This window comes from Abramis brama (genome assembly GCF_963993115.1).
Source record: "Abramis brama genome assembly, chromosome: 6".
NCBI classification, from domain to species: domain Eukaryota; kingdom Metazoa; phylum Chordata; class Actinopteri; order Cypriniformes; family Leuciscidae; genus Abramis; species Abramis brama.
Window position 1 is genome coordinate 37,031,014 of NC_139968.1, and position 26,561 is coordinate 37,057,574.

Here is a 26,561-nt window from a genome sequence, read left to right on the forward strand (position 1 = left end):
TTAATAAGTAGACAACAATGTAACTACGTCACCTTAAAATAAAGTGTAACCAAACTGATTGCTCACCATCTAATCTCCCCAGACCATAAGATTTAGCCGTGTGAGGAGACGATCAACGATTTGACTGGTCATGATGTTTTGGCTCATCGGTGCACACCATACTGGGAATGAAGCCCTGTAAAGCTCTGAGGTTGAGCTGGAAACAGCGCCATCTACTTTTGCATGTGAGGCAGTGTGTTGTATCAAGTACTGAGGGCAATTTAAACTATTCCGTATGTATCGTTTCTGAAAAAATCTGATGGAAGGCAATTAAGTTTCGTTATCTGTTAAAATAACGTTAAAATCTATTAAAATAAATAATAATAAGTTTTAATGTGGTTGGTTGAAAATCTTGAAATATGTGGAGTTTTGGGTACTTTGAAAGTTTTCAAAGCAGAATGTTATGTTTAATTTATCAATAAAAAAGAAATGTTTTTGTAATAAATACACACACACACACACACACACACACACACACACACACACACAATCTGTGTGTCAGGAAATAAAAAAATAAACGATACACTATAAAGTAGAATTATTTTTATTGATAAATGAATCATAACATACTGCTTTGAAAACATCCTGCATATTTCAACCAACCTAATAAAACTTACAACTTACGCAATTTAACAGAAAACGAAACTTCATTTGAAGGGGCGTGATTTTCTCAGAAACGATACAAACCTGGATGCGGAATTAAGTAAAAAAATAAATAATAATACTCGATATAACACACTGCCTCACAGGCATCACTAATAAATGGTATTACATAAATTTCCACATATAGGCTACAATATACAAAAGTGTATTTAAGGCCTATATCTTAACTGTGATATCATGATCCAACACTTTGCAACTCCGCCTACAGAGTAAGAAATAAAGGCACAGTGTTTACTATCGCTTTCTTTACTCTGGAACATCTCTGCCACTCCTGAACTGCTGCTCCGTGTCCTGCTGCTGTCCTCCACCATCAGGACTTGCACACACTCCGGGGATACGACGATGCAGCAAAATATAACAGCAATAATAAAATCCAAATAAAAAATGGGAGGTTATCGTGTGCTCACTCTGTTTGTTTTTCTCGTTGATGGTAAGTCGCTTGACTTTGTTTTTTAATTTTTGATAGGCAATGCATTGACATGCTTCTAGCAAATGCATTAATGTTGAAAATGCATGAATTGAAAGTGATAGGCTATGTGTGATGTCAGTTGCTTTGGATAAATGTCTCTGCCGAATGCATAGGTGTCGATGCATCACACACATGCACAAGTCACTCCATGAATTGCATCCTAATTCAGTGTTTAAGGTCGCGCAATGCTTAAGTTTTTTTTTTTTTTTTTTTTTTTTGGCGAGCTTAGTGACAGAATCAGTCAGCACTCCAGTCAGCACTCCCTTTGTTCTCTGTCTTAACCCGTTTGACCAGTTCTGCCACATAACCAATTTAACACATTAAATGCTTTTAATGTATTATGTAAAGAAATTATTCCCTATCTCCCCTTGTTCTGTGCCCGCAAGTGATTGAACAAAATAGCAAACTTATAGTTTGCTTTTGATCACGTGGTTGTCCTCGATACTTTTCTTAATATAGCCTACAGATGAACTCGAGCCTCTGTTTCACACCACTAATAAATGGTCTTCACTGGTTTAGACCTGAATAACCAAACTTAAGTGTTTAAACTCTTTCAAAAGCAAACAGAGCTGGCTGCGCAGTATAGGCCTAAACCAGGAAACAAGTCAGGCTGGTTTATGATGTTTATCAGTATATAAGTCCAATATGTTCACCTTGAATCATGACTGGACGGAAAGACATTGATATCTTACTTGTTAATCATTATGAGTTGACATATGCATAGGTTTGCCCCAACTTCAGAAATAGTAGGCCTATTTAATACAGAAGAGGATTAGGGCCAAGCAACAATTAAAAAAACAATAAAAAAAAACATTATAGTCAGTCATTATAATTATAGTGAATTATTCTCATTATAATATATTAGTTATCATAATTATAAAAATAAACCATCAAGTTTAAAGTCATTATAATCCGAGATTAAACTCATTACATTTCTAGAACAAAAGTCGAAATACAATGTTGAGGAAAAAAAAACTAATCAAATTTTGAGAATAAAGCCATTGTTTTGAGAAAAAATACTATAATGATGACATAATGACTTTAATCTCAAGATGGCTTTATTTATTTTTTTATTATTGCTTGATCCTAATTTTCTTCAGTAATAGTAATAGTTCTGTATGAAGGATTTTAATATGAGGCTGTAAAAATCTACATTTCTTTATACACAGATATCTTTATGATATAAGATCATCTGTCATTGGCTTTCTCCTAATCAAACACATTGCTGTGTTTTGATGTGTTTAAGTAATTTTTGTTCATCTTTCTCTCCAGGTGTGCTTGCTGACACCTCTGGATTGTACTTGGTGTCAGTGACGGAGGGAGATTCAGTTCCTCTAAACACTGGTGTTATCAAACAACAACGCGACAAGATGCTGTGGTATTTCAACGACACTCTCATAGCCCTGATCAACGGAGAGCCCGGTACTAGTTGTCTGTATGATGGAGAAGACGGGAGATTCAGAGACAGAGTAGAGGTGGACTATGAGACCGGATCTCTGACCATCAGAGACATCACAACTGAACATGCTGGACGATTTGAAGCAAATTTCATCCAAAGCAAGAGCTCAGGAACCAGCCAAAGCTTGAACCGAAACAGCAAGTGTGACAGCACAAAAATCACCAAAAAAATTAGCAACATCGGCGACACCATACAAACATTCATCGTCTCCGTCAGCAGTGAGTCTCTCAGTCATTTTCCTGCAGCACTCTTGACATCTGTGATTGTTTGAATGTCAAAACTGTCACATTGTGTCGCATTTCTGGTTTGGCAAGTTTAGACTGACGCTGTTCACAAACCTTCTTAATAATCCAACATTAAAAATATTATAATTAGTCCTAAAAGGCTCTTTTTCTGACTGCCAATTTATATCAAACACTATTATAGTTGATCACTATGGCTGGTAATGTTTCTTATACATCATATTAATAATGAGACACTGCAGGGAGTATCTTCCTTGTTTTTAAATTTGTAAGATATTTTAAAATCAATTGTTGTGTGCTTTTATTAATTTCGTTACTTTTATTCTCTTGTATTTTCCAGCTCTGTCTGTTCCTGCCAAAATCGATGACAGATCGTACGAGACAGGGGAGGAAAAAGAGTGTGACAGGAGTATGTTTCCGTCTCCCTTCATTGTTTCCAGTCATGTGAAAAAGTTGGTGTGTTTGTGCTGAAAAGCTGTTTTCGGATAAAATGTGGCGCTGTGCGTTATGGTCAAACACCTCCACTTTGGTCTTGTCTGTCCAAAAGACATTGTTCAAGAAGTCTTGAGGCTTCTCCTGGCAACCCTCCCAAACATGCCTTACTTGTCCAGTCATTTTCCAATTGCACTGTCATGAACTTCATCAGTTCACATGCTAACTGAGGCCTGTAGAGTCTGAGGTGTTGCTCTTGGGTGTTTTGCAATTTCTCTGATCTTTGGGTGAATTTCCTGGAACGTCCACTCTTGAGAAGATTGGCAACTGCCTTAAATGTTTTCTACTTGTGAATAATCTTCCTTACTGTATAGAATAATGGACTTCAAATTGTTTGGCAATGGCCTTGTAACATATCATAGATTAATGGCAGCAACATTTATTTCTCTAAGGCTATGTTCAGACTGTAGGTAAATGTGGCCCAAATCCATATTTTTATGGCACATGTGACTCATTCATGCGACTTTTACGCCACTCTAGAGCAACATTCATTGCATTTCTGTGTTCATGGGAGTCACTTAAAAAAAATGTACATACCTGAAGTATTACAGTGATAGCTGTAGATACAAGCAAAACTTTATAAATGTTTCGAAACTCTCCCCTCTTTTTTCATATCCTCGTCTTTGTTTTTTTTTAATTCGCTGGCTTCCTTGGCAGATCATGCTATACATAACTGCATAATCGCTTACTTTAATGTCCTCTGTGTTTCCGTATGACAGCATGCTGCGTGACGTCTTTTTATCGTTACTTTTTGATAACCAGTTCCTGAATGATACCCACTTCATTTCTATGGAAGGGTTTAAGGGTATATCCTTGGTTTTGCATTTATTATGTCCCAACACATAAAACCACAGAATTCAATGAGGGTGTCATTAATTTTTTTCAATTACTGTATCAGATTCACTCCCACTAATGACTGTCTGTGTTTATCTGTTCCAGGTTCAGGTCTGAATACAGTTTATGTAGCAGTGATATGTGCTGTTGCTGTTCTGATGTCTGTAGCTGTAGCTGTTGGTGTGATATATCTTCGTCGCAGGAGGTCCACAAATGGCAAGTGTCACCTACATATACTATAGTAAAAGGAAAACAACAACTTTATTATGCAAAATTAGCATTTAATTGTGTGTGTGTTTTCCTCTTACAGCAGAAGCCGAGAAAAGCAAGCTTCAGCAACTTTTGAAAGTCTAAATATGAGGTAAGATACTAAACTACTGTAGTAGAACATTCTCATAAAAATACAGTATGGTGCAAATGTCTTGGCATGTTACAACATTCACAAAAATGTACCATTTAAAAATAAAAAAAGTTATGTAATGAGACAGACAAAATAATGTGAATTAATGCTTTAAAATCAACTGTTGTACTTGAAATTGACTTGTTGTGCATTAAATAAATATATATCTGCAGAGGATCTGTGAAAGAGCAGACGCGACTCTTCGTTCTTCTCATTTCATCCTGTTTTACAGGTTAACAGTAATCTGTCAGCCGTGGCCTGCAACAAATACAGTATGCACATCAAACACCACAGACGATCATGGAATCTGAGTGAAATGCATAATCTGGAGTGAAAAATATACACATATCTGAACAACAATCCAAACAGAATGAGCAGTAGTGTAAAAATGAAGTAACCAGAGTAGTCACCAGCAGGAATCACAAACATTTTATGAATTTTATGAGCGTGTGAAACATTTTTAACAACAATACAGACAAAAAGCACAGAAGTAACATGACAAAATAGTAAACAGTTAAAAAAATAGTAAAACATTATTAATAATAATATTAAAAAATATGTAAAGCAATGGTTGGGTTTGTCCATATTTTACCCAATATTTGACCCATATTTGAGTTGAAACAACCCAGTATGCAGATGACACACAGATCTACTTAGCTATATCACCTAACACTGCAGCCCCATTGACTCCCTGTGCAAATGCATTGATGAAATTAACCACTGGATATGGGATTTTAGGTAATATAATCAGACTAATTTTTGGATTACTTTAGACCTATCTTGTTTATAACATTGATTTAAAAAGTATAATCTTCTACCATGGTGAAAATAATTAGAAGAGAAAGAACATTTATGAAGTTAAAAATGTAATCATAAAAACTTTACTTATAGTTAATAAAAATAGAAAAAAGTTATTTAAATATGTTATTTGTTTATGCTGTAGCCTACTCTATTTTCTATTTAATTAGTCACCTGACTGTTCTTCTGAGTGTGCAATTTCATAAATCTTTTGAGAACAGAAACGGAGAATCAATTAATTCTGAATAATCCCCTGGCATTTTGAGAAAAATAAGTAACCATAGTTAATTTCAAAATTATTGTATTCTAATTATGTGCATCTAAAAAGTATTACAATGTAATTACAAGTGCTTCATTTTTGGAATCTGATTACATTGTAAAAACATTTGTGTAATTTTAACTGTAACATATTGTTAAATTGTACAAAAACAAAACAACCCTGTTTATAAGTTCAAAAACTGTAAAATATCAGACATTTCATGTAATCTTTACAGTTAAATTCTGTTAAATGTACAGTTTTTAGAAGTAAAAAAGGAAAAGCAAATAATAATTTACAGCGAAAAACTGTAAACTGGCATTCCCAGAATTCCCTGTGTAAAAGTTTCTTTTAAAGAATTATGGTTCTTTACAGTTTTTGTTATCAGTTATGGACTGTTGGGATTTATGTTATTTCTTCTGTTGTTTAATGCATTATTCAAGTGTTACCATGATTGTGTTTTGTGTTTGCGTGAATGACCTTCTACTGTACACACTAGTGTAATTCAGCTTGTTGAAAAGCTACTTCTTCATGAGGCTTCCTCTTTCACCACCTGCATTATTATCTATCAGTATGTGTTAAAGCTAAAAAATAGTTTTTATTAGCAGTGTGCGTTGTTGGATTTACCGATTTAATTTGCAATTTGCTTTAATTACAATTTATACTGTCGAATTTACAGGTTGTTCTGTAAATATGTTTACATTTTTACTGCATTTTTTACAGAATTATTCAGACAACCACAGCTTAACCACAACTTCAATACATTTGACCTCAATACATTGCAGATGTTCTCACTGATAAACCGACTGAATATAAACAGATCACTTATATCATCAGAATCAAGTCATTTAGAGATACCAAGGGTTTACTCAAAGCAAGGAGAGTCTGCTTTTATTATGCCAGCTGCAGCTGAATCCAGCTTCCAGAAGAGATCAGATGTGCTCCTACAGTATCACATTCAAATCCAGACTCAAAACACTACTGTATGTCCGACTGATTGCACTTTATCTTATCTATGTATCCTTCTCGTCATTTTTAACTGTTTTGATGCATTTTAAAATTGTACACATAAAATATCTACACCATTCCCACTGACCAAATAGAAATCTCATTCATAGATGACAGATGTGCTGATTTTCAGAGATTCTGAAACCGCAAACAACGCTGTTTGTTTCTCATTTTACCAGCTGTGATTTCTGGTTTTCTTTCAGATGAGAACCCAACAACATCAAAATCACATTTATTGATTTGGCGGAGTATAAGAAGCGTATAAAAGGTTGGTTTTGGGTTAGTTAAGGTTGTGTGGAAGTTAGCAGCTCAGTTTACTCATTTCATTTTTACTATTTTATGTGACAAAGGTGCAAAATGTTCAATTCATTTCATACAATGTCGTACAAAAATGGCAACTCATGTTATTGGGTTGAAAAGAACCGCAGAATCTGCCAAGAAATGAATCTGTCACTGTGACACTGTTTTCTTCTAAATAACATATTATAAATACTGCAGATTATGTGACTACTTTTAAGTCCAGATTGATAAAGTATCTGTTTAGCTGAGCAGTGATAACTAAACTGAAAGGAAACTCAATACAATGAAACATAACATGTGACAGCATTGCTAGCATTAAAAAACAAAATTACTGGTCAACTGGTGAGTAGCCATGTTTCATACACTGAGCAATGCTGTTTTTACTCACATTTGCTACTTATTAATATTAGGCAGATTTTTCTTAAAATTCCCTGTAATACAAAGCTATTTTTTAGGACAGCATTTTATTATTCTTTCTCTGAATGTCACTTCAGTTTTTTGGGATGATTGGTCATACAGGGTAAAACTAGAGCAAACCTGAAAAATATCTTGCTGAAAATAAAAACACACTTTTATATACATGTTAATGGTAATATTCTAGTTATTCTCACCAATCCCAAATCTCAAGCACAGACTCCTGGTGAAAGTGATCACACAGCTGGATCTTGAAGACATCTTCTGACATCGGCATACACCACTTCATCCTCCTCTTTAACATTCTGTTCAAAACACAAGATAATAATAATAATAATAATAATAATACAACATTTGAAACCATTAAATGATGTTAAGTTTGAGTTCAGTTTTTTCTAATATCTGATCAGGTCCAGCTTCTTGCTACTCTTAACGTGAAGCAGCTTGAGATGTCTGTTTCATCGACATACTACATTTATACATGCAAATATCTAAAATTCTATTACAGTGGATATTAATGACAGACTGAAGTGTTTAGAGGCTGTCAGAAATCAAATTCTTATAATGCCATATGACAGTAATACCAATTTTTTTTTAAATACCAATTTCAAATGTCATGAAAAATCTGTTCTGATTTGTTTTTGTGTAAATGTAGCCTTATTAAAGCTAGTTTGACTATTAAAACTAGTTTAAAAGCAGCAGAAATACAATGCATTTTTGTCACATTCATTTCCTTTTTTGTCAGAAAAAAAAAAATCAGTATACACAACTCCATGAAACAGTTTTAAAGAATGCAAGTTGTGGAAATGACATGATCTAGGACCTTTACAGTGCGTGCCATTGCAAAGACTTCACTTCTATCCTTCACAGCCTCGTTTCAATCTGCATGGCATCTAACCTGACTAAGGTCTATTAGGGCTAAACATATACATTTTTAGCATTACTTGTAATAATACTTGTTTAAAACTCTTGCCTTGATCAGTTTTTCTACATTTCCTGCAGATGCAGAAGATCACGACTGCAGCGACAATCATCAGAGATCCAGCAGAGATCAACACTATCAGAGACACTGAGACTGGAGGAACTGAAGGAGAGGAAAAGAGAGACAGTCATTAATGTGAGTGAATGTGTCTGATCTCCAACAGAAGACAGAGATCAGGTCAGTAAACACACACATATATCATCAGAGCTGTGGTACCTGCACATGTGTGACAGAGTGTGTTGATGTCCAGATGTGTGGTCTGGTTGCTGATGGGATTGTTCAGCACACAGCTGTAGGTGTTTTTATCCTGATATTCCACCTCCAGAGGTAGAGAGAGACTGATGCTGAGATCACACACACTGATGCTGGACAATACACTGATTCCTGCGTACCAGGAGAGAGTCGCATCACTCACATTCAACACTGATGAACACACCAATGAACATGATGATGAAGAACAGTGTGAAGAGTTACTGATGATGACAGGAACAGGCAGACGAGCTGAGAAAGATTAGAAAAATCAGGATCAATCATATCAGTAAATAAGACGGCTCTTTTTGACAATTTTAATATGTTGAGAGAGTTTCTGATGTCATTTACAATCAATAGACTACTGTGATTCCAGATTTTAAAAAACTAAAATATTTGAGATGCCAACTTCATGATAATTAATCAAAAAGAAAGTGTTCAATAGGCTGAAAAGGAAAGTCAAAAATATGTGTGTATCTCAATATTTATAATTTTAAGATTGAAAAATCAACTATTTAGGATTTATGCACTTTAATTATAAAAATGATTTAACTCACCGTAGACGGTAAGACTGAAACTCTTGCTCACACGATCTTTGATCTCTAGTTGATAAACTCCAGTATGTTCAGTTGTGGTGTTTGTGATGGTCAGAGATCCAGTTTGATCATCCAGCTTCAGTCTGTCTCTGAATCTCCCATCAGGAACATCATCATATACAGTGATGCTGTCGTCCAGTACACTGATTTCAGCTATTAAAGTGTTTTCATCTCCAAACCTCCACAGAATCAGATCATCATCTATTTCAGTAAGATCAGAGTTTAGAGAGACTGAATCTCCCTCCATCACTGACACTGACTTCACTGCATCTGTGTCAGCAAACACTCCTGGAGAACAGAGTCACAGATTAAGGATCCCAGATAAATTAAATAGACCAGTTTTTAACTCCAATGAAGAACAGCAGCACAGAGACAAAACTAGCTGAGATTAATATTTTTTGTGATGTTATTTTTAGTTATCAATACACTGTTATCACAATACAGGCGATATGTGGGAGGAGCCACACGGGTGATCGTGTCTCATCTTAAATCTGATTGGCTCCTTCAGTGTCTCTGCTCTGGAGAATGAAGGGTTATGGGAAGCCAAATAGTGCAAATCAGGAAAAGTGATTGAAAAACACTCCACTAATGTTTCATAGAGAAACATACTTGAACTAAAAGACCCAAATGAACAGCCCTTAAAGCCCTTGACTTTACTTTGTACTTGCACATATGAAAATATAAAGTTCTCTCTCAGTTTCAAAATTTAGTATTAATGTTTCATTGTCATTTTTTTAATTAAGAAACGTCTCGGTTGCGTATGCAACCCTCGTTCCCTGAATAGTTAGGGAAAGTTAGGCTTTTTTTTTTTGCCAATCTGCAAAAAAATGTCTTACCAATAGCTTTTTTTACCATGTGTTCCTATAGGTGTCTAACACCTCCCAATTTATCCATGGCCAAATCCTCGGGGAAACGCCTGGAGAGGCAATCAAAGTTGGGGTGCCCAGACGGCCTGGGTAAAAATAATGAATTTTTTTTTAACCAATATTACCTTTTGAGATGTCCAACTAGGGTTTTTTAGGAGTGCTGAATCTATCCCAGCCATTAGTTTTGAGTAAAATGACTCAAAGTCCATACAAAAATCCATAAAAAGTTGTTTTATTGAACAATTACAAAACAAAACTTACTAAATAAGTTTAAAATTTAACAAACCTCATCCAACTCCCCTTCATCTTCCTCACTCCTGTTATCATCTGGCTGGTTGATGTTCTGGCAAGAGTTACCATGACAGTTCCCACAAACAGAAATACGCTTAACGCCTTACGCTTGCATCAGGAACTGGTGCATAACCTTGTTCTCCTTGTTTCCATCCATACTCAAGGACATCCAGTGATGGACTTTGTAGCAGTAGCCGATCTCTGGTCTGGAGATATGCCCGCAGAGAGTGCTGTGCTGCAGCTCCTGTAGTCAGAGGCAGTTTCTCAGGCTTGATGCTCCCGGCTGCGGCCCACTTGCTGAAGATATCAAATCTTAAGTCTTCCAAATCTTCAGGTGGATTTCCGCAGAATGTGAGCTTGAACAGTTCGCAGCCAGCTTTGATGATGTCACTTTTCTTGGCTCTGATGTCATTGAACACATCCATGGCCCCCTCTGCTTTGTCAGAGCTTGGTGAGCAAAGTTGGTTTGCTAAACCCAGAAATTGCTGACACGGTATCGCATCCAGAGAAGCTGTGTAGGAAGATCAGGTATTTACGGTATCTCTCAAGGAGGGCCTCCTGGATCTTTCCGACATCTTAAGATGTGTCGTACAGAAGGGGAAGCGAGAGATTAACTGGTTTTGATGTATTAGAATATTGTGCAAAAGTTCATTTATTTCAGTAATCAGATATTCTAATTTTTCGAGTTTCACATTGGTTCTTTAAGGTTTGCATAAATTCCATTCTGCTGTTCTCATATTTGATTTCAGTGTCATTTGCTATAACAGGCATGAACTAATAAGTGAATTCTTAATTTGGTTGTAAAAATTTGCAATATTTCTATAACCACTTAGAAAGAAAGTTTAAATTTATTTTTTTATATCGAAGGGGTAACTAAATACAGTGCATAAGTGCAGTTTGGAGTCCCATTAAAGAAAGTGATAAAAAGTCTGTTTTGGCATTTTAGTTTAAGTATAGATGCTCCCTTATACGTTTATTATAGCAGAACCATGATTATTGATTACCATTTGTGTAACAGAAATACCAGAGTTAAACTGTTTTTTTTTATAGCAAAACCATGGTTAATTTGTGTGTACTATGGCTTTTTGGAACAATAATCCGTATGATCAGTGAAGTTTAATAGCCGTAAATCTGTTGTGTTCTTCCGCATTCCAAAGCCTGCCAAAGTGTCACACTTCCCTGCACCAATAATCTGTTATAGCATCACACCTCTCTACACCAATTATCATCTTTATTATAAACCAATAAACGTTAAGGTGGGCGGGGCGGCACGTGTCACTCAGCCCAAAAGTGACGTCACACTTGGATGTGGGCCGGGTTGGATCTATGGTTGGATGTCCACCGCAGGATGCAGCGAGCTGTACTTGTCCTCCCCTTTCCTCTTCTCACACAGCTTCTGTGCACAGCATCTTCTCAGCAAGCAGGGGCGCCTGCAGCTGCAGCTGGGGGCTCCAATTTGCCAATTCCCCACACAGTGAAATGATAGATAGCTTTTTTTTTTCTTTTTCTTTTTTGTTTAACTGCTCGTGCCGCCCCCCATGTGTCATGAAAAAATTCGCTCGTGCCAAAAACCGCTACTACTCTTTGGAGAGATGAGTCAGTATATCTGTAATTCGGACAGCCTGAGCTGCAGGGGCATGTCTAGAGCATTTTCAGTGGGGGGGCCATGCTGGGGCACTGCCTCCAAACGGGGTGGCCGCAAGTGACCCAAAAAAAAAAGCTAAATTCTACAGTACATTACGTAAATCCTATTGATTTTTTTTTTTTTTACTTGATTACTTACTTGTAAACTTGTAAATTACTTGTAAGTTACTTGTAAACAAATCAGCACATTTTTGATTAATTTAGTTTTTTTGTCACCCCTGTAATCCATTAAGTTAAATTTGAGAACCAGTGTTTATTATTTTTTGTGTTTTCATAAAACTAACAAGTTTATAAAATAAAAGCAATTTTAATAATGAGCAATTTTAAAAACCTTTTCTTTTAAAGTTTGGCCATTACAATACAGTAGTTTTATTCACAATCTCTTTCAAATAATAATAAATAAATAAATCCCCCCACTGTAATAATTCAAATGGTTTGGCCAAAACATCATAGTGTTTCATTCAACATTTCTTTCAAGTTAATTTACAAAAAAGCTGAGTAACACAGAGTTAAAGTTTTAGCACTGTAACAGTTCAAATGAAAACACCACAGTTTAAAAATAAAATATAGAACCATTACATTGTGCTCTGCTAGTCTTTAGTTTAGAAACAATAAACAGTCGAAAAAGAAAGAAGGCAGACCTCAACTAAAACAGCTGGATTTGTCTGTTTCGGTGGTGACTGGCAAACCGTCTAACAAAATTACGGTGCTTACGGTGCGTGTCCACTGGCACGGTGCGAGTGGAGCGGAGCGAACGTTTTCAATTCATTCCTATGGAAGTCGAGCTTCACGCTCGCGCAGTTGCATTTTGAGATTGACAGCGGACCGGAGAAAGCGTTGAGAGCGACCGAGAGCGTCAAAAGGTTGGACAGTTCTCGACAAAGCTTGTCTATTTCTAAATGTAATCGCGTGCATCGCTGATGATACTGTCCGTGTGTTGAAAAATACTTCGATTAAACACCCTCGCAACAGACACACCCCAGAGCGGAGACGTTACAGCGTTGCCAGCGGCACTGAGCGGACTTTTGCCGCTGTAGTGGACACGCACCGTGACTCCAAGATTACTGTGTCTGTCATGAGTCATGGTAGTGCGTAAATGTGTTTTTATGAGCTTAAGTGCAGAGAAGCTGCGCTCACAACTTGCAACCGTTGTCTCCCTGGCGCTGCACTTCTTTGAATCGCGAACTTCATTAGTCTATAAACTGAATGGCCGTAAAATGAACCAATCACAAGACATCTTATAGGGGGGGCCAATCAAATTTCAGGGGGGGCCGGTGCCCCCCCTGGCCACCACGTAGACACGCCCCTGCTGAGCTGTCCTGCCAGTCCTCTGATCACTTCGACTTTTTAGTTGACAAAAATATAGTAGGCTAGCCCAGGGGTTTTCAAAGTGGGGGCCGCGGCCCCCTGGGGGGCCGCCAGGGGGCGCCAGGGGGGCCGCAGCAAGTTGAAAAAAAGTGAAAAAAAAAAAGAAGTAAAAAAACGTTAAAAAATAAATATTTGCTAATATGAGTATTGTTATCAAATAACATAATTTGTTGCATAGCCTATCTGAACATTATACTTTCAATGCTAATCTTTTAGAGATGAACTGATTAATCGGCTAGTGACAAGAATTGGCCGATTTTCACGTGATTTTCAGTCTGACATATGCCGATTCAAATGCACTCGGGCGCGCATGAATAACATCGCGCAACATCAGCATCACACATGCACACAGAACGCACATGTAGGAAATCTTGTGAATTACGGCCGTTTCAGACCGCGAGCGGCGCGTGAGCAGCGCGAATTTTTTTCGGCGTGCATGTTCAGTGAGTGCATTCACACCGCGAGCAGGAGCAGCGCGTGAGCGTCAAGCAGGAGCGTCGCGTGAGCAGTAATGAAGCGGAGGGTTTCGGCGCCGAGTCTATTTTTGCTGCGCTGCTCACACTCAATTAAAGTGAAAGCACACTTTTGATGGACAAAATAAATATGATTTCACACAAAAAGTAGCCTACCTAAAATGCACATAATTTGCATGTATAGTGTGTTTGAACAAGAACTGGATTAGGCTATGTCAGAAAAGAAAATGAAGACAAAAATATTTATAGAAAATGTATCCATTTAAACTTGTTTTTATTAATCAGTTTGAGTAAAAGTCGTGTTTTAATATATATATATATATATATATATATATATATATATATATATATATATATATATATAAAATATTTGTGTGTGCTGTAAAGTGGTTAGAAAAAATTAAATCAGAATCGGCTAAAATCTGTGTCGACAGGTCAAACTCAATGAAAAATCGGAATCTGCCTTGAAAATTGTAATTGGTGCATCTCTATAATCTTTCTGATTGGCTGGTATCAAACACCATCACATCCCACTGCGCAATGTGACGTCGTATTGACGTCATTTTCATGTAATTTTTGGACGTCCAAATTTGGTCCATTGAAGGGGTTGTTTTGTAACGCCAGGCGACGTCTTTTTTCGACGTCCATCCACAAAAGTTTGTTTACAATAAATCGCGCTCAGTGCTCACACACACACACACACACACACACACACACACACACACACACACACACACACACACACACACACACACACACACACACACACACACACACACACACACACACACACACACACACACACACACACACACACACACCTTGCTTTACCTGGGACTCGAACTCGTGATCATCTGCTCCACGTGCCAACGCTCTACTGTTTGAGCTACAGAGAGAGTGAGATAATTTAAGATAATTTAAAAATAGGTTCGGCGCTTGGATCACGAGCATCTTGCAGTACATTTAAAATATTTTAAATATAATATTTTAAATATTTTAAAAATTTATTACATTTTAAATATAGCGATTTGGAAACGTGGATGGAGCAGTGAATAGGTTCATTACACAGCAAAATGACACGACAAACTCTCGTTTTGGAAAAGAGCTCTTCATTTGTAAATTAAAAAAATTATAATAATCATGTAAATTTCCTGCACCTGTCATAGACGTCCAAAAAATTACCCAGTTCAGGTCCAATGTTGAACGTAAATATGACGTCCAAGTTGGGTCATGGTTGGACGTCCAAATAGTGGACCTAGTTTGGACGTCGAAAAAAATCACCCAGTTCAAAGGTCCAATGTTGAACGTCAATATGACGTCCAAGTTGGGTCATGGTTGGACGTCCAAATAGTGGACCTAGTTTGGACGTCGAAAAAAATTACCCAGTTCAAAGGTCCAATGTTGAACGTCTATATGACGTCCAAGTTGGGTCATGGTTGGACGTCCAAATAGTGGACCTAGTTTGGACGTCGAAAAAAATGACCCAGTTCAAAGGTCCAATGTTGAACGTCTATATGACGTCCAAGTTGGGTCATGGTTGGACGTCCAAATAGTGGACCTAGTTTGGACGTCGAAAAAAATTACCCAGTTCAAAGGTCCAATGTTGAACGTCTATATGACGTCCAAGTTGGGTCATGGTTGGACGTCCAAATAGTGGACCTAGTTTGGACGTCGAATAGATGTCCAGAATTGGTCATGGACCGACGGACCCAATATAGACATGATCTGCACGTCTATCCGACGTCCAATGTTTAGTGGGATAATCTGATGTTCACCTAGATGTTTTATTTATTTATTTCTACACGTGCCGTAGTATTGTCGATGGGTTCAATAACACATCCTAAGGGGGGCCTTGGCCAGAACCTAGTGGTATTTAGGGGGCCTTGGCATGGAAAAGTTTGGGAACCCCTGGGCTAGCCTACCTATATTCAGATTTCAGCAGTTCTCAGCTCAGCACACTTACACATTCTGCTTCAGTTCAGCGGTTCTCGAATCGCTATAGCCAACAGAACCGAGAACTGTTTCTTTCGGACACGTTCGATACAGAGAACCGATGAGCTGGAGATTCAGTCTCTGAACCGAACTTTCTTTCGGCCAACTGATGCTGTGCTGAAACACGATGAGCGCGGGTGAACCGAGGACTAGGCTATGAGGGGACGAATTTGGCGAAATGTAGGCTACGTTTATTTAATAACAAATAAAACGAACTGGAAAATGCAATAATGCAAGTTAAACATTTTAACACGATGAATATGCAACTGTTCAGTCAAAACATAGACCTTAATGCATTTTACTATTTTGTATGCAGTCTAATTTTTAAGCTTCATGAGCTGGATCCTGATTTCTGTAAAAAGTTGATTAAGACTTTTAAGACACGTGCTTCTAGGTTTTGGGGTTAATTTGCAAAACGTAAATGTAGGAAACCAATCCAAGACGATTAATATTATTTAACTTAAGTTATGATTAAAAATGACTTTATTTAGGTTAAATGTATTTTTATCCGCCGGGATGAATGACGTCATTACGTGGTGTCTCGAGACGAACTGTCCGAAAGAACCGGTTCGCGGAAAAAAACCGGACTTTCCAGCGGCCAATGAGGCGTCTATATTTATTATTTCTATGATCACTGCAGTGCAACCAACATGGTTAATCGATACTAACTTCTCGCTCCCCTAATATAAAAAAAGAGCTGACATATCCAGCTGGAGAGAGAAAAGATGATGGCAAGCTATTTTGTCCTCACAGTCACAGCATGTTTTATCGCGGCTGGTACGTATTGATACAGTTTAGTTTATGGACTCATCGATGACAGATGCAATTCAGTTACTTTATTTCTATTTTTATAAAACGATTTTGTTTGTTATTTAACAGTGTTTAAAATGAATTATGCACTAAATGTAGGCTTAAGGGCAGTTTTACATTTGGCTGATACCCTTACAAGTCCACTTGTTATTTTGTTTAAATGTAAAAAGACTGAAAACTCAAGAGAAAATTACTTTTTCCACAACAATTGCACGTTTGTTGGTCTGTCATTTACTTTTTATTTCCAGCCTATGAATGTTTGTGTTCGTGTGTTGACATAGGCCTATCTGTAAAATAAATTACCAAACGTTCGTGTAATACACGTTTGGCTGTGACGGTGAAAAAAAGTTCCCTAACCGGCTAATCGACCTGTGACAACACCGGTAATGAATGCCGTGCGCACTTCCAATTAGGCTACTTGAATGGTGGGTTCATTATTATTTTTTTAATGAAAAACACGACAGCAATGACAAACTCGCTTATTAAAACAAACTTTTTTAACAAAACGAATAAGCAGCACCATGCTGTAGCTTAATGAAAAATGAATCTCGCTCGGCTCACGCTGAATTTGAGTTATTAATTGTAGTATGTTCTCTAAAAATAGTGAAGTATGATTTTATCCACACCCATTCAGGTATTGCAGTAGCCTATATACTAATGAGCTCGTGCGATAGATGAGGGAGACCTTAAATGTGCAGGGCTGGTGGTAGGCTACTCCCGGTAAGGTTTACTGCTCTAACTGCACAAAATAATTTGTAGCCTATAAAAAATTAAATAAAAATAAAAACTACGATGGGGGCGGTGCCGCGGTGGGCAGGTGATGGTAACACCGACTATTGCAGCAAGCTAATATAATGTTTACATAATATAAATATCAATATATAGCCTATTAATTATTAACTTAATTCATATAGAGTAAATTGTCATTTTAAAATGTGAAACCGAGTGACTGGTAGGCTACTAACTGAAAAATGGTGAAACATCAACTTCTTTTCGCCTCGTTTATTTTACTCGTGAGTCTGGCTTTCGTTATTACAGCACATGAGGAAGTTGGAAACAACACGAAAGCCTCAACAAAACAAAATAATTGAACAATAAATCCAAATGACTACATCTGAATTAAAAATGATGAAAAATATTAATTTCTATCACTTAGTAGGCTATGCCTACTCACCTCACCAGCGCAATGTTTCAAATCAACACAACACTTTTTTTTATTATTTCAATTTTTTAAATGCTTGAAGAAAAGAAAGGGGAAAAAACATTAACAACAATTATTGTAATTGTCATAAAATAATACAACAATATTCCAGAGTTCTTCAGTCCAGAATAAGTTCCTCCAGTCTTTCAGTCCAGATTAAGTGCCAAGTCCTTAAACACAGCACTGTTCTTATAGCTTTTAATTTTTTAGAGAACTCAATAGATTCAGTTTAAATCTTAAAAAAAGGAGGATTGAATGTAGAAAATTTACATTTGTGAATGTGATATTTAGCTAACAGAGAAATAAGGTTTATAAAATAAATATCACTTTTCTTTTCACATTCATGAAAACCAAAAATTACATTTCTATATGTTAATTCAAAGTTAGGATTCACATAACATTTGGTAAAATCACAAATGTCACACAAAAATGTCGCTTAGAAAGAGCAGTTCCAAAATAAATGTAAATTAGTTTCAGGTTTCTCTAAACAGAAAGAACAGATGATATTTATATCATTCTTAAACCTTTTGAGACAACACTTATCACAGGGTAAAACCTATGAATTAACTTAAAGGTAATTTCTCTCATTTTGTTAGTATAGATATGTCACATTCCACTGCTCTAGACATGTAGGCTCGCCCGCCACCTTACAACGGCCAGCGTGTCGTCACTCACAGTGGGAATGTGGTTTCTGGTAGTGAAACTGCCGATATTTAAATTCCTGAAGAAATAGGATAACCTTTCACAGGTGAGAATGTGTTGGTTTGTGTTTTTATATATTAGCTCAATATTACGTTTTTACTATGGCAGGCAACATTTAATATTTTTCATTTTAACTTTTTAATGTTGTGTCAGCTGACACTTTTGTCTTTTTGTCTTGTTTACGTTTAGCAAAATCATCTGCTGAAGTCTATATTCATGCGTCTATATACTGAACTGCTCCAATATGGCCGACGGCTTACATATGGTTATTTTACTTTGTAACATGTTAAATATGAAGTTGTGTGGAGCACTTTTATGATGGATAGATGCACTTTTATGGACTACAGAAAACAGCACAACAGAAACAGCCATTCACTGACATTATAAAGCTTGGAAGAGCCAGGACATTTTTTAATATAACTCCGATTGTATTTGTCTGACAGAAGAAAGTCATATACACCTGACTTGAGGGTGAGTACATCATGGGCTAATTTTAATTTTTGGGTGAACTATCCCTTTAACTCTGGTTAAGGAAGACATAACTAATTGCCAATTGCCTAAGTCATCACGTCGCTACAGCTGATGTTCAAAGCTCCAGTTCCCATTGAATCAGTGTCCTGAGATTCACGCATAGAACCGCACATAATCAAACTGTATGCTATTTTAACGCCATGTTCATTGACCCCTATTATTCTGTAAAGCAACATAGTTTCGCCCAGATCCGGCGCACATCTGGTACGCGTGGATTCCACATGTACCAGATCTGGGCCAACACTATGTTGCTGTCTGGTACCAGTTTTGTCAAGATCCATTTTGTGTCAGCACAAAAATAAAGTAACTGTTTATTTGTGTCTTCAGGTGTGTTTGGTGTTACAGATGAAGAGAAGTCTGTTATGGAAGAAGATTCTGTTACTCTAAACTCTGGTGTTACCATACAACAATGTGAAGAGATGCTGTGGTATTGTAATGATATTCTCATAGCTCAGATCAACGGAGAGGCCAGTAAGAGCTGTTTATATGATGGAGAAGACGGGAGATTCAGAGACAGACTGGATGTGGACTATGAGACTGGATCTCTGACCATCATAAACATCAGATCTGAACATGCTGGACGTTATGAAGCAGAGCTGATCAGAAGCGAGAGTTCAGGCAAAAGGCAAAGCTTGAACAGAAACCCCAAGTGTGACAGCACAAAAATCACCAGAAAAATCAGCAGCACTCATGATGACACCATAAAAACATTCAGTGTGACCGTCAGCGGTGAGTCACTCAATGTTATTAACCCTGAAGTCTTTTTTTACAAATTGAATATTATAATCAAGTGCTTTTTCAATATAGTCTGTTTAAATAGTGACATTTATAATTGTTTATTCTTTTCCCCTGTGTATTAATGTTCATATTTATATAATCTATTTCAGAGCACATTAACTGCACACTGACTTCTGTCAGTTTTCATCATTTAAACATTAAAAAGAACTGAGTAATGTGTAAAACTAAATTTAAGTCCCATTGTCATGCACTTAGTGAGACACTGCAGGGAGTTTTTGTCCCTGTTTTTAATGGTTTTCCTGCAGCTACAAATGAGCAGAACTGCCATAATGAACAGTTTTCATCTTTTCATCTTGAATATCAGGTCTAGCCAAACCCGAAGAAAAAATGAGCCAAATATGGCCGAAAAAAGTTGAGGGTAAGTTTTCATCCTTTATTTCATTTTTTATTTCATTTTTTATAATAGATTGCACAAATATTTTCCAATTTATCTGTGAATACACATTATTCTTAAGGGTGGAGTCTTCCCCCATATTGATCTCTGTCTGTCAATTTCAGATGTGTCAGTGGTGATATTAGTTAGATATTGGTCACAACCCCCTCTTTCTTCTCAAAAGAGCACAGATGTTATTAACTTTCTAATCGTCACACCTTTAGTACTGGCACCTGTGATCTACTGATGGGTCAGTCTGAATGAACATATGGGTTTAGTCACATGATGTGACATGTTCTCTCTTTTTTTCGAGCTGCACTTCCTTACCTTAGCTCTGCCTTCCTGGACAGCGGGGTTAAAGGTCATCAGGCCAGACTCAAGTTCTCAGTGGCATCCCTCTTTCTGTCCTCTCTTTCCTGAAGCTGCACTTTCTCTAACCTTCATTCTCTAACACTAAGGTAATATTTCACACACATGCTGGCTACCATACATGGGTCATTCCGTGTCAAATTTTTTTATTAGTTTTTTTTTTTCTAGTGAAAGACATGAATAAAGAAGAAAGGCAAAATATGAAATGTCATGGATAAATATTTATTGAGTTATCCACTGTTTTGTAGTATGGGGTAAAAATGGCCATTTTCACCTGAGATTGAGTCAAATTACAGGGGGGTAAAAATGACTTTAAAAAGATGACAGCATCATAGTTTTATTTTTTTACACGAGATTGGTAGGTCTATTATAAAAATTTGTTGAATTTAGCAATCCAAATTGTTGAATTCTACCCATTTTCAAAGGTTGAAAACCAAATGTGATGTTGTGTTTATCCAGTCCTGACTGTTGAAGTCACATAAATGCACATCAGAACAGTAACCCAGGGTTTAGGAATGTATAGTGTGAGTGTGACACGTCAGATTATGAATAGTGTAAGGCCCGTTATATATTGGTCCAATCTGCCGGTCCGCCAATACACGGGGAAGGTTATCACGTGTTCTGTCCTCATTTATGCAAAGTATTGGTTGGTTAAATTTACAATATATTTAGTTATGTATTCTCTCATTTATTTCATCTGACTCCATAAATGAAAAGGTTTTAATGATATCTGTGGATCATTAATCCATTGTTATTGTGGATCAATAAGATGAGTGAATGTTTGACTATTCCGTTTAACTCTTCAATAAAAATAATTTCAAAGTCAGTTAGAATAATCAAATGTAACAATTTATTATGTCAGGTAAATGTATCATGCCAATTTCATAATCAATTCAAAGATAATCGATACAAAACATCAAATGCTCTGGAATAGAGAGAAGATGCGAACCCAACTTTAAGAAATACGTGAGGCTAAGAGATATCTCTCAGCCTAACGGACCGATCTGAAGTACAGAAAAGGCCCCGTTCTCCCTGCTGTACTCCATTAAATAGCCAGACCTCTTTCACATGGAAACATGTGCTAACAATAGTAAATTTGCATTCAGAGATCACACCTTCATGGGGGTGGGAGACCATTTGCTTGAGAGACTATCTCTCTTTGTGTGTAAACTCTTAAAACCTTATTACCTTTTGTTTTACTTATTCTGAAATGAGAGAATTGTACCAGTCGCACTGTGACATTTTAAATGATACCAAACATGAAAATACTCTGTGATAATCATTCACATTAAACTATACATTTTCTTGGGTAAATTCAGGTGATCATCTGAGCCTGAGAGAGAGGGGGTGAGGGGAGAGGGAAAGAGATGTAGATTAGGATGACTCAGAGGTGAGACTTTCGTCTCGATTGTGCACGAGGGCCAGTTCAAATGCTAATCTCCAGAGAGGTCCTTTTGTCCTCTCAGGGCCTGGCCACCCCCGAAACAGACTGTCTGGAATTTCCTAATTTAGCAATTCTTACAATAGTCATTAGTCAGCATTAATTGTTTACTCCAGGTAAAGTGTGAACAGTGTGAAACATAAAATGAGATAACCCAGGATTACCTGAGGTTTAGAAATACCCATTGTTAATAATTTCAAGTGTCAGAGCTTTTAAATGTTTAGCAGTGGATACTCGATCTGTGACTATGCTTCACATGTTATAACAATAGAAAATTGTAATACTTCAGCAATTCAGGTGATGAGAATCTTAGTCAATTTCTGTTAGTTAACAGGTTTTTATCACTCACCTACTTAATTAATTTTAGGCTCTGTGACAGTTTTATATGAAAATGAGTTTGACTTTAATGAAATAATTCACACAAAAATAATCCTCATATCATTAAAAACACATATGGCTTCTGTCAAACATAAAAAAGGAAATGTTTTGAAGGTCCTTGCATCAAAAGTAATATGCCAAAATTCTCAAGAAAAAGTCTCTCTGTTAAAGTGAGCATGAACCGGAACATACGCCTGACTTTACTTCAGTATGACACACTTTTCTGAATGAATCAGAATATTGAATGAGAAAAAATAGAGGGTGGGGCTTAGTTTTAAAGCACGGTTGGATTACGTTTGTTCCGCCCGAACCGCCAAACTAATGAACGCCATTTCAGATGGAAAGCATATTTTGTCTAAAGATTACAAAGACAAACCATTTTTTTTATCCTCCTGTGAATTAACTTACATGGATTAATTGTTCACCTCAACACTAGTCTGTGCGCTAACTAAGTTAATGGGGTCGGTTTTGTTTTCATGAAGACCTTAACAAAGGACAAAGTTCTCCACATCTTTACTTTGGACCTCTAATGTTTAAAGAGAATACATCCAGTGGAAATCGAATAAACACACTGTAAGATTCACTCACACTAATGACTTTTTCTCTTTATGTGTTCCAGTTAATCTGTGGCCTCCTGTAGCTGCTGCAGTATTCATTTTTGTTTTTGTTTTCAGTCACTCTTACTTCTGGAAGAATCGTAAGTATCATCATCAGATACAATAGTGAGAGGAAGAGAATATATCCAGTGGATATGGAATTAACACTCTGACACATTCACTCACACTAATGTCTTTATCTGTTTCAGGTGATTTTAAAATTGCAGTAGTACTTGCATTAATGGTGAGTTTGATTTATTTTCTTTGGAGACTGAAGCAGAAAGCTTTAGACTGGCTGTTTCTGAACTATTGACGGCATCTGACTTCATTGGGATCATCACGGGGCATCGGTAAGAATGCACAAAAGTCCAATCACTGTTGTTTAATAGTATCAACATACAATGCGGTGCATTAACAGATGTATGTGATATTAAGGTTGTGTGTGTGTGGTCTCTACAGTAATAACAGAAAGATAAATAATCAGTTTACAGTAATAAATGATTAACTCAAGAAGAATAAACACGTGACGTGAGGATGGCTATAAATGTAAACAATTGATGATTAATACACGTGACTATCGTCTTAACCATATCTCAATCGAGAGTAATCTTCACAATCTACATATGGATTAATGGCAACTTTACTGTAAACACTAAAGTAAACATATGGAAAATATGAGTCGTCATCATCTTATCGCTGACATTAGCTTCACGGAAATACGAATACATTTAACATCAGAACGTTTCAACACATAATACAACAAATAGCAATATGCACAAGATTAAAGACGGTATATGTGTGAAATTAAACTTACTTTCAAAGTTACGCACACTCATATGGCTTGAATACACACGAGCCCTCAACGAGCCCACCAATAAGAATGCACTTACTGAGCCTTTTCAACAATGGCAAGTATAACCTACAGTTTTAATTGTGTGTAATTGTTCAAAGCACATGGTAAACAATTTAATTGGAAAATAAGTAAGGTAATATATTATGCAGTATATATTTGAAGAAAACTATGAATGTACAGCAGATTAGGTTTGATTTTACCTGTGTTTATTGAGTGTTCAATAAACAACAACAACAACAACAACAAAAAAAAACAGCAACAATAATGTTTTCAGTATATATAACTTTTTTTGTATTAATTGTTTGGTTGTTTAATGTCTGAATAATTGCCTTAAAATAATCAATTTTTATTTAACATTTTGATTATATATAATGTACAAGATCTACACCGTTCCCTCTGTCCAAATAGAAATCACAGCACAATCATTCCAGTGGAAAATAAGAAGAAACTCATTCAAGTGCTGATTTTCTGACAACGCTGTTCATTTCTCATTTTACAATCTGTGATTACTTGTTTTCTTTCAGATGAGAACCGTACAGCATCAAAATCACATTTATTGATTTAGCAGAGTAAACAAAGTGTATAAAAGGTTGTGTGTGGGTTAGTTAAGGTTGTGTGTGGGTTAGTTAATGTTGTGTGTTGGTTAGTTAAGGTTGTGAGTGGGTTAGTTAAGGTTGTGGGTTAGTTAAGTTTGTGTGTGGGTTAGTTAAGGTTGTGTTAACCGCTCGTTTCACCACAGAGGAACAGTGAAGGTTAGAGATGATGATTTTGTGCCTCGTGAGGGAACCAACACACTTGGTCTTCAAATTTTGTAATGATTTTATGTAGTGGCAAATGTGCAAAATGTAAATTTTCTCATGAGTCAGTTCATACAGTTTTATACAAAAATAGCAATTCATAAAATTGTTATGTTTTCTAATGTTATTAAGTTGGAAAGAACCGCCAAATCTGCAGAGAAATTAATCTGTCACTGTGACACTGTTTTCTTCTAATTAACATATTATAAATACTGCTGATTATGTGGCTACTTTTCAGACCAGATTGATAAAGTAGACCCCTTTCTAATGTGTACTTTTTATTGCGTTTTAATGAATGTATCCATTTTACTGATTTTTACATTTTTGTTTCTAACCTTTATTTTGTTAAATGACAAGCATTTTAAATTAAAACTGTGTGGGAAATGGGCTATGGGAGTTAACTTGCCTTGCATGTTTTTAAAGATGAAGATGAAAGAACAAAGCTTTTTAAATGAAATAGCTTTTTTCTTTTGAAGAACAAAACATATAAGCCCCCACAATAACACTCACAGTTAATGTAGGCCTAATGTGTGTCATAAAAACTCTTGATCATATTTGCTGCTGTCCTTTAAGTAGAGAAACATCGGTTTACTGCTGTGCTGTCTTGCTAAGACTGTTAACTAACACCCTGAAAGTCTTATTACCCTTTACCTTTACCATTTTTACCCAGCCTTTCCTGATAATGACTCGTTTTCACTTAAACTGCTGAATAATTTGAGTTAAAAAGCCTTTTTTTATTGTGGAGTTTGTGCATTTTCTTGTCTATTTGGGGATTATGAAACAGACAGAACAATTTTCTGTAAGCATTTATCTGTTCACCTAGGCCTCTTTTATTTATGGACAAAACTACAAAGAAATCTGTTTTACTGTTGTTAGTGTCCGTAAACTGGACTGCAATGATTGTAAATCAGTTAGTCATACTCGACCACCAGCAGCATATGTTTGGTTTAATTTGTCCCCGCAAATTTGTCACCCTCTGGCAAGTGTATTTATTTACATAAAGGTTTTCATGGGCCAGTGTGAATAAAACTAGTTTTAAATCCAAAGAGACAAGATAGTCTGCATGACCTGATGTTTTATTCATATCCAAAATGAGGCTAACTGAACATCATGGAGCACTAAACACTCATGTGATGTCTGTTTTATACATTCTGAAAGCCAGAGGGAGCCCTTGTGGAAAAGTAAGACTCACAGAAGTCATTACACTTATGACGTTGCAGGAAATCCCTTATATAGACAAAGTCATCCAGAGTTTGCTGTGACTTAATTAAAAAGCAGAGACATTTGACTGATGAATTGTTAAGAGAAACGCTGCATCCAAGTGTAGGTATTACGACAGTTAAAAAACTACACTTTTCTATTTTATGTAAATGGTTAGTATGAATGAAATTCGATCATACTACATCCGCCCTGTTGTTACTGTCACATGACCAACATCGTTTCACTTCCATTCATAAATTCCCTACCACGGCCTCATGGTGGAAGTGTCCATCTAATGCGCACAGCTGAATCTCGGCAGAAGTAGTGGCTTATCCGGGGACTTTTGCTGCATTCACACCATGCCGTAATTACCGTAGTCTCGAGATTACAACCCATGACATATGCAGAGCTGTTCACGTCCCCGTACTGGGAATTGTGCATTTCTATGAAAACACTATCAACACATAAATTAATCTGCAGCAGTCAGGTGGTAAAGCAGTCACACTCTCCGAAAATTCCCATGAGTACAAGCTCTACAATGACATGAACGCTTTTACGAGTTGAAATCTTGAAATTATGGTAATTTAAACATGCTTTTGAAATTGATCGATTTTTCCCTAAACCTAACTATCTGGGATGTTTCCAATCGACGTTCCCTAAAGTCTCCTATCGACGTT

The 26,561-nt window shown here is 36.6% G+C and overlaps 2 protein-coding genes across 3 annotated transcripts; both read left to right on the plus strand.

The window, feature by feature from the left end:
- The first annotated feature begins 762 nt into the window (after nt 1–762).
- On the plus strand, nt 763–11,262 carry LOC311084869 (uncharacterized protein). 2 transcript variants are annotated; one of them, XM_084117165.1, is made up of 8 exons: nt 763–1,132; nt 2,444–2,848; nt 3,213–3,281; nt 4,304–4,414; nt 4,509–4,559; nt 4,831–6,928; nt 8,377–8,533; nt 10,523–11,262. In XM_084117165.1, the coding sequence occupies exons 1-5, from the start codon at nt 1,087–1,089 to the stop codon at nt 4,550–4,552; spliced, it is 675 nt and encodes a 224-aa protein (XP_083973291.1). In that variant the 5' UTR covers nt 763–1,086; the 3' UTR covers nt 4,553–4,559; nt 4,831–6,928; nt 8,377–8,533; nt 10,523–11,262. The 2 variants fall into 2 exon arrangements, with proteins under 2 accessions (XP_083973291.1, XP_083973292.1); XM_084117166.1 differs by lacking the exons at nt 8,377–8,533; nt 10,523–11,262 and having other exon boundaries at nt 956–1,132; nt 4,512–4,559; nt 4,831–6,328.
- LOC311085921 (uncharacterized protein) lies at nt 10,782–24,673 on the plus strand (the record flags this gene model as incomplete). The annotated part of the gene is made up of 6 exons (XM_084118539.1): nt 10,782–10,809; nt 19,407–19,808; nt 20,182–20,235; nt 20,583–20,708; nt 23,058–23,135; nt 23,244–24,673. The coding sequence occupies 4 exons, from the start codon at nt 10,782–10,784 to the stop codon at nt 20,699–20,701; spliced, it is 603 nt and encodes a 200-aa protein (XP_083974665.1). The 3' UTR covers nt 20,702–20,708; nt 23,058–23,135; nt 23,244–24,673.
- Nucleotides 24,674–26,561: the final 1,888 nt, after the last annotated feature.

Excerpts from the sequence above, each read along its gene's own strand:
- LOC311084869 (XM_084117165.1), top strand. The coding sequence starts at position 1,087 with ATGGGAGGTTATCGTGTGCTCACTCTGTTTGTTTTTCTCGTTGATG. Across the intron at positions 1,133-2,443 it reads GTTTGTTTTTCTCGTTGATG|GTGTGCTTGCTGACACCTCT; the intron begins GTAAGTCGCTTG and ends CTTTCTCTCCAG. Across the intron at positions 4,415-4,508 it reads TCGCAGGAGGTCCACAAATG|CAGAAGCCGAGAAAAGCAAG; the intron begins GCAAGTGTCACC and ends TTCCTCTTACAG.